Source organism: Kryptolebias marmoratus, linkage group LG8 (genome assembly GCF_001649575.2).
Source record: "Kryptolebias marmoratus isolate JLee-2015 linkage group LG8, ASM164957v2, whole genome shotgun sequence".
Lineage (NCBI taxonomy): Eukaryota > Metazoa > Chordata > Actinopteri > Cyprinodontiformes > Rivulidae > Kryptolebias > Kryptolebias marmoratus.
In genome coordinates this window covers 20251120-20260279 of record NC_051437.1, presented here as the reverse complement: position 1 = coordinate 20260279, position 9160 = coordinate 20251120, and the positions used below count along the sequence as shown (strand labels likewise).

The following is a 9160-nucleotide window of genomic DNA, read 5'->3' as shown; positions in this document are numbered from 1 at the left end:
TCTCTCTCTCTCTCTCTCTCTCTCTCTCTCTCTCTCTCTCTCTCTCTTCAAGAGGGTTAAAACCCTTCTGCTCTTTGCCTGGACAATTTAAATATGGATTTTAGCTGTCAATGTCCAATCAATATGAGGTGTTTAAATTTGAAGGCCTCAATACACGTTTCCACCTTCAAATTAACAAACTGGAGAAATCACAACTGAGTTTATGGCTTTTTTCATATTAGTAAACATATGTCTACAAAATGAGTTTTCCCATTTTTTGTGCCTTTAAGAAACTTTTCTTTTTGTAAAGCAAATCATTTCTCAAATTCAAACCTTTTCTACACACATATTTACATTTCTAAGGCTGATTTGTACTCCAGGGTAAGAATGACAGATTTAAAACTTCAAACAGTGGAAAACCATCACTTTATGTTTTGCAGGTAATATTTTAAAAATGTAGTTGGCGTTATGGATGCTAACTTGTTTAATTTTCAGTCACATAAATAATCAATGATTCAAGTGTGAGTTTGAATGTTTTAAATTTGCAATGAATTTTTGAATGACCCATTTACATTTGGAGACCAGTCAGCCTTAAAGTGTAACACAAACAAACAACTGTATCACAGCTCACCAGGGTTCATCCAGTAGATCTGAAGGGGGGGCACACCTTTCGGAGGGTTACAGTGCAGGGTGATAGGTTCCCCCTCTTTAACAACAATTGGATTATAGTATTCCTTTGGGAACCTGGGTGACTCTAATAAAAGAAAAAACAAACGTGTACAACGTGATGCGATGACAAACATAAGAACTCCCAGGACTGCAAACTTTACTTACCCAAAACTTTGATCTCAATCTCCTCCGTCATGGCGGTTCCCAGCTTGTTGGAAGCAAAGCATCTGTATTTTCCCTGGAACTGGATGAAATGTTTGCTGTGAAGCATAAAAGTTCCACTTTTGTTGTCTCTTTTGATTGTTGAGATGTTTAGAAATTCAAAGAGTTGGCCATCCTTTGTCCATCTGTATCTGTTGGAGTAAAATATGTAGCAAGTCTATCGGTTTTGTCCAAATAAAATCGTTTTTTGTTCTTTTTTTGCTGAATTTCTTGCCATCTTTCCTATAATTATGTCACTTACTCTGGTGGCGGATTGCCCCTGGCTTCACATCGGATGGTGAGAGTGTTTTCAAAAGGAAGCACAATAACAGGACTTGATGTATGATTTATTATAGTTGGAGGCTGCTCCACTGTAATATAAAGAAACAGGCAAAAATGCTTAGCTGTAAGAAGAGCCCATGAAAAAAGAAACTACAATTTTCTCTTTTCGATATTTCCATCTGTTTCATGTGAAGCTGAGAGAATAACCCTGCATATTCTGAACAAATATAGACCCTAACCTAAAAATATATTCTGGTTTGACTGTGATAAATTTTTAATCAAAAACAAACCGTCAACAGTTTTTGAAACAAGTTCAAATGAATCCCCAAGAAGCATAAGGAGACACATTTGGTAAATCTTATATTGCAGACAAGAGGAAATTGGAAATTACATCTTCCATGTAAAAAAACAAAACAAACAAACAAAAAAAAAAACTTTAATCACCCAAGCACCTAATCAAAAACAACCACTTTTGCTTTATTTGAGTTATCATCCTACCTTCCAAAGGAATATTGATGCTGGCGATTCTCAAGCCGAAGGCCCAAAGCAGAACTAGCGCTAAACTCCCCACAAACCTCATCACACCCTAATGGTCGGTGAAGAAAATGGAGATCTGGAGAATGTGCAGTTCAACTGTCTTCACTTGGAACCCATAGGGCACAGAGAGCCTGCAGGAGTCAGAATCAGAAGGCAGAAGTTTTATGTTCAATAATTAATCCCCAAAACCAAGCAGCCGATAGCAGCAATGATGAGGTCAAGAGATTCAGCAGGTTACAGGAACTGGATCAACTTAGTCCGTTCGTTTTAGAAGAGTGACCTCAAGCACTGATTTAAAACAAAAAAAAGTTTTTAAACTGATAAAAAAAATGTTTCTTCAGTTATTTTAGCTCCAACCCTGGGGAATCATTTGGTCAACCTCAGTCGTTTGAACCACTGAAACAATTTCTGATGTTTTAGGAAGAAAGAAATTTGTCTTAGCCATCATGGACTATTCTGTTCCTATTATGGAAAAATGTTTTAAAAAGTAAAATTCACATGGTGGCATCTCTGGTGCTTTGTCCATCCAGCATCCTCTCAGGTGAAAACTGGAACAAAAACTTTACAGTATAGTAGAAACAAAAATTGGATTTTAATTTTGATAGATTCAAGAACTCCACTTATATATATATATATATATATATATATATATATATATATATAGTATAATATGACATACAAAAACCTAAAACTTGTTGGATGTTTTGCTGTTTTTCATCTTAAAACGTTCAACTACTGGCACATAAAACATGAAACCACACATAAGGAAGAAATGTAGAAAATAATTTAAATTGCACAACTTGTTCCAGTAATTCTCCGCCTGCATTCACTTTTGAAAAGACTTTGTAGTGTTTTTTTATCTATTTTAAAATAAGTTAATTAATGTAGCACACATAACTTGCATTATTAACTTCAATATTTTGAAATTAAATGGAATCATAAAATGTTTTAGGTTATGTAATAGGCTTTAAATACCCATGTCCCATCACTATATCCCATTATGATGCAAGGTTTCCTTTGGAAGCCACCAGCTTTTTATCTTCAGCTGTCCTTCATTGTTTTGATCTTGTAGCATAACACAGAGGAGAACTTGTCTGGAGATTATCATTTGAACTGTGAAGCCTGGCTAGTGGCATTGCATTGCATGCAATCCGCATGGCACAAAGGCTCAGCTGTTGTCTGATACAATCACTAGATCCAAGATGGCAGTTTATAAATTGGACTAAGCCCGTCAGTGTTTCACAGCTTAGTTCTCACAGTGCTGAGACCGTGGCGGCAGCAGTGGCCATGCCAAATGGGTTCACCCTGCAGCTAATCCTGCTATCAGAAGAATGAAGGCAGGGAGCTGCAGCAGTCAAACAGTATGCTGCTTAACTGTGGCTGAGTACTACTCAGAGTTCTTCTGAGGACATAGAAGGGGTTAACGTAGTAACTGTCTGATACTAAATTCAGGATTAGGCTACTTGAAATTAGTATCAATTAAACAAATTAAGAGATTTGACTTTATTTGCATTAAGGACTTCTCTTGTGCTTGAATGAGAAACAAATCAGGTTCGGTGTTTGTTCCAATGGAACAAATACACGTTTTAATGTTGCACACGTACTATGTCTCCTTCTAGTTTGGTGTTAAAGTACAATATACTCCAGACACTGATAAAAAAAAAAAAAATAAAACACACAAATCAGCCCATACAAGTAAAGGTTTTGCAATAAAAAAAGCATGTGTGCCACTATTGTAGAGGCACAAGTAAAAACTTCAGTGATAGAGTTGGAATTTAGAGTTCTGTGCAAGTCTTGAGCCATCCATAATTAATTCATGCTTTGCCCCCAAAGAGCCAGACTTTCTTATAATATTTTTAAGTGGTCATGCTAAATAGTTCTCCAGGGTTTCTAAAAATTTTAAAAAAGTTTATCTTGGACTTTGGCTGCTTTTTCAGACTCATTTTCAGTTCATTGTTTGACCACTTTATGAAGAATGTTGTTTTGTTGCTGCTGTGGATTTTAATCCACTTAACTCTGACCTATGAATCATTCAGCCTTAAAAAGGCTCCCAAACTTAAGACATGACCTGATTTTCCATCATCACATAACAGACAGCTTAGCAAAGAATCAATTTTATATTGGCCCTTTAGACACTTCTGTCACAAACACACAATTTGTTCCTATTTTTGTAGTAGAATCTTAAAAAAATAATACCAAAGATACTACAGTTTGACACAAAACAGTATTTCAGCACCAATTACAGAACTCATAAAGAGTTACTAATTGAAACTGTAACATAAAGCGATCAAGTGAGGGATGATGCATCTCTCAGGTCCAGGTCTTTGCTGGATTTTTCCTGCTTTCTTAAAGACACGATTTTCTGATTCTATCCACAGACTGTAGGTTGTTTTTTTAAGTCTATCACTTCTTTTGCCCTCCAAGTCTCCATTTATTTTATCATTTGTAACCACAAACTATACAATATAGTGTCATGACAAGGTGAAAGGACTGTACAGAAAAGGAGCGGATGGAAAAAAAACAGCCATTGTCTAAATGAAAACTTTGAAAGACCTTCAAAAGAACTATCGACCAAGACTACTTTAAAAGATTACTGCAAAGTCTGGCTGCTTGGAAGCTAAATATATAGAAGTTAGGTGTGGTTTAAAACTTTTCCACAGAGTTATATATATATATATATATATATATATATATATATATATATATATATATTAGAAATAAATTCAGAAATGTCTGCAAAGTCTTTGTAAGTCAGGAGGCCCAGAGAACTCGGGTTGCATGAGAAGTGTGACCTTTTATGAAGATTTGTTTTGATCTTGACAACACAGCAGATAATTTTCATTCATGAGCAACAAATCCCCTGCCTGCTGCACACACCTGAATAACACTGTGGGTAAGGCAAATTACTAGGCTTTGTCAGCTCGTGGAGCTCTGCAAACCTGCCACTTCAATAATAAGTCAAACAAAGCTGACACATTTTAAAGGAAAGGGAAAAAAAATCCTTGGAGCGTAAAATGGGGTGGAGTGCCTATGTAAACAGTCAACAAAGCATTCGGTTTTGGAGCTGAGGGATCTATTACCTGAACACATGGCAGCTCACAGCCACAAATCCGTAGGGATTGTATTACCTAAGCCCTTTGTCGGCCAGAGCATGAAGAGTGTCACTACTACACGACTAATCCCCTATCAACACATGCTGTCACAATGACCCCCATGTTCCTTCCCTCTTCACCTAACTTCTTAATGATCAAGAACTTCATCTGAACAAAATCACAGCCTGAAAAAGTTTAAAATTTACCGGAGGGCAAAGACACTCTGGTGTGTCAATCTATTCAAATATACACACACACATAAACACACACATAGTTAAAAAATATTTGTCAACTGAGGAGTAAAATTTGAGTTTTCCCAAAGTAACAAATACTTACAGCTTTGGATTCATTTTACATCTTCCAGCTCAAACAGAGGCCTTGGGCAAAAACACAAGTCCATATCAAAAATCAGGAGATCATTCCAACATCTTTCTTTCTTTATGAGCAAACATTTCTGACATGTCCTTCCTCTTCCACCTCACATTGCTCCTCTCTTGCTGCACAGACACGCCTCAGTCCCCGCCCCCCCGCTCAAGCTGCTAAAGAAGCAGCAGCAGACTCACTGAAGTGACATATGTCGCCAAAGCCTCTCGCTTGGCAAGGAGGATCTGAAAGCTCTTTGACAATGACCGGGACAAAGGCTGCACAGCGGGGGCTACTCAGAGGGCATTAAAAGAATGGGTGGAGAGGAAGAACAGGCATGTCTTTCGCTCTCACTCCATCTCACTCTCATCCTTTCTCTTGGCTCCTTCCATCCTTCCCACTTCCCACTACAAAGTTGTGTACAAGTCCATTTACAACCAACTTCAAAAGTGATTTTAATGCAGTGAGTCGTAGTTCCACTGAAAAGAGAGTGGAGTGATCTTTTTCCCCTATTCATGCAGTGCTCCAGGGTATTGATAGATGCAAGCTTGAGAGAAAACAGGATGTGGTTGATAAAAGACAAGATCTTGCCTATTATTTCTTTAAGTTGTTTATCAAGTGAGTACAGTGTCATATTTGTTCATTTTTCAGTTATATTTCTTTGTTTCCGGGTAATCAAAAAGCCTAAATGTATGGTTTTATGTCAATGTTTCTGACATCTTTCTGTAATCCTCTCAATAGGCTTCATCTATATTCTCAAGAGCAAAGCAAAAAAATTGACATAAGGATAAGACAACTGAAAAAAAAACATCTTTATAGACTTCAAGAAGTATTTGAGACTGAACAACACAAGGCTTTTAGGCCTGTGAAGATAGAATAACCAAGAGAAGGGCATACAAGCAAATTACAAAGTTGACATTCTCTGACTAGTTAATGCAAGTCAAAAGTTAGCTGTCAAAAAGCTCTTTTCTATTTGTTCACTGACTTATTTTGTCAGTGAAAAGATACTAGTGACAAATGCTTCATGTTTCTCAGAACATTTAGAAAACAGCTTTAGAAGAAAGACACGGATAACTGCATTTCAGTTGAAAAGAAGCCTCTTTTTGTGTGTGTTTATTTGTGAGTAGAAATGTGCCATCAGATGGAAAGTCTTCTGTCACACTGGATCTATAACGTATTCAGACTTGTCTACAGTTCAGACTAAACTCGTTGTTGGTGCCTGAAGGAATGCCTGGACATAATTACGCACTTCATTTAAGCCTGTTGTCATCACTTCAAATGGGCCCGCTCCATGTTTAAAAGAGCGTGGCTCCTGTAAACGCGGACAAAACAAAAAAACCTTAAAGCAACCGTCTCTAATAGAATGGCTTATTCTAATGCAGAAAAGTACGCATGAAATATTACTGTGAATCGAAAGCTGATCGTGGCAGCGTGATCTAACATATGTGGAGTTGGGCAAAGTAAAAAAAAATGGAAAAAAAACATTTTCTAACATAAAACCTTGTAAATATATTATCATACCTTCATCAGTCAACATGTCATGAACAGAGCATAAAAGACAAAATAACAGTTTAAAAGCCATGTCACCAATACAAAAACAATGCCATGAAAGTCTGTAAATCTAAAAATCCTCAATCCTCAATCATCAATCATCAATCATTATCAGCAGACTACTTTAAAACCACAATCTATCAGCATGTTAAAGAAACAAAAATACTTAGAACACATTGATAGAATGTGGTTTAACCACATTTAAAAGTGCATACACAAAAGATGACAAAAGACTCACAATGTTTACAATGCAAATTTACAATGCCAGCAACAACACACATCCAGATTTACTGCAGCTCAAAGAAACTCCACATATGAACAAAAACTGATAACTTTTGTTTGACTACTTTAGTAAAAAAAAAAAACTTATCAAAAACACCAAGCTTGGTGGACATTTTCTAAGACAGTCACTCATTCATATGTATGTACTACTAATTCTATTATTATAAAACTGAATCAGTAACTGTATATGTTCTTCAAACTAAACTGTTAAACAGGATTGTCTTGTTCAGCAGCTCTTTGCTTTGATTAGTCACCAAATTAGATGGCTGGATCGTGGAAACATCTTTCTGCATGAAGTTAAAACATGATGAAGAGTTTAACTTTTCTAGATTACCAGCATAAAGAGTCCAATGCTTAGAGGTTCTCTCAAAGCGAAGGTTTTGCGTTACCATCCGCTATTATGGTGATAGATGTACAGGCTGATCGATTCCAAATGATCTATGAGTACGCAACATCACTGATTGCATGTAAATTTATAAGAGATGCAAAGAGATGCATTTGTAAATCAGTGCAATGCATATGACTGCCCACAGCCATGAAAGTTGGGCGATCACGCAATTGCCTGTGTCTGTCTGTTGGTAAGAAATCCCATGAACCAGCAGAGAAATTTTAATGAAACTCAACTGATCACCTTCTGATTCAATCAATGAATCAATCACAGCATCAGCTATAACTCAGTCATTTTTACACCTTTTTGAGCTAAATTTTGATGTGGTAGTAGCATCATTCCCAGCATATCGTACAAGTTTCAATGCAGTGTGGTGATTTGCATTCTTGGTAGAAGTGTTAGTTTAATTTTAAACAATATTTATCTATTTATTGGTTATAAGGTGCATGGGAAAAATGATATTAGCTGCTTTTTAAAAAAGTTTGTCTGTTTCTGTTTTTTGTTTGCTTTTTACCAACACATCAATTCCTGATTGGTTGATTCTTTTGAAAGTTTTACAAATGATTTCTAAAATCAACTTTGCTGTGTCAAAAAAACAAACAAACAAATCTTTAACAACACATTTTTCCCCGAGACGCCTCTTCAAAGGTCAGCGCCTTAACAAGCACCCTATTTGTGCGTCAGTCCTCCAAGTACTTAAAAGAAAGGCCTAAACATGCATGTTTGGAATTCACCCAAGAGGTCTCTGACACGTCGCACGCATCTGCAGCAAACTGGTGTTACCAGTATGAAGCAGAGAAACAGAAGCACAAAACATTTACATTGTATATAGGCAGGGCTGCTCTAAGGGAAAAGTGTGCAGCAGCTCAAATTTCAAAAGTGAGACACACGCCAGCAAGAAAAAAAAGGAAAGAAAAAGATTTAACCCTCACACAGGCATGTAAAAAATATGTTGGCGTCTAAGTTCTTTTACCCATAATTTAACCTGAACATTTGAATACTGATATGTTCATTGAATCATTACCATTAAATTTAATACCAGCACTAGACACTGAATTTGTTCCTCCATTGTTTGAGCTGAATGTTGTCTGTAGAGAGCTGGAGGTGTGTGGCAGTTTGTGTGTGGCTCATCAAAGCTCATTCAGCTGAGGTTTAAATGCTTCCTGTGCTGGAACACTGTGATTAGTGGAATGACATGTAAAGAGCTGCCTCTTAAACAGGAGGCCTGGCACGCAAACCCATAGCACGCTATGACAGCTGCAGATCTCAAATTTTCAGGTTTGATTTGTACTTTACGCAGTATCCAAAGCTTCTTTGACAAATGCTGTGTTAATCTCAGAAAAGGGGAAATGAAATAAATAAATAAAAGAACAGATTTCTTTACGTTGAAGAATCAAAGGCTTCTTATTAACACAGACTAGAAAAACAACATGAATGACTGGAGATAAATCTCTGCTGCAGTTCTGGACTGACAAAGAGTTTTATTCAAGGGCTAAATCCGTTCTCCACAGTAAACAGCACCAAAAACAAAAGTTCAGAGACAAGAAGTCACACTTGGCTTCTTCCCCTCAGACACTGGAGCCATGAGAAGTCCTTGTCAGACTTTCCAGCTCTCTGACATGCTGTTCATCTCTGGTGCAGAGGTAAAGAGGGGAGCCTGTTAAACTTTGTGGTCTGAAGTGAGCTGGGAATTAGTTTAAGGGATCATCTTGAAGACCCAAAGTGGTACTTAGTAGGGCTTGTATTCATTTTTCTTTTGTTTGTTTTGAATCACCTACTTGTTCAGGTGCAGTCCTTGTCTTGGCAGCTTTTGCTA

At 37.0% G+C, this 9160-nt stretch overlaps 1 protein-coding gene across 10 annotated transcripts in view; it reads right to left on the bottom strand.

Annotated features, from left to right (window-relative positions):
- The window catches only part of LOC108236795 (neural cell adhesion molecule L1-like protein), a 57920-nt gene that overhangs the window by 33303 nt on the left and 15457 nt on the right, over nt 1–9160 (bottom strand). For 9 of the 10 annotated variants that reach the window (XM_037976840.1, XM_037976841.1, XM_037976838.1 and 6 more), the window contains exons 2-5: nt 1630–1799; nt 1112–1220; nt 814–1001; nt 611–733 (exon numbers count right to left, since the gene is read on the bottom strand). In XM_037976840.1, coding sequence (XP_037832768.1) covers nt 611–733; nt 814–1001; nt 1112–1220; nt 1630–1711 — 502 coding nt within the window. In that variant the 5' untranslated portion in view covers nt 1712–1799. Of the gene's footprint in view, nt 1–610; nt 734–813; nt 1002–1111; nt 1221–1629; nt 1800–5096; nt 5253–9160 lie in introns of those variants that run through there. The other variant, XM_037976836.1, reaches the window with a different exon arrangement.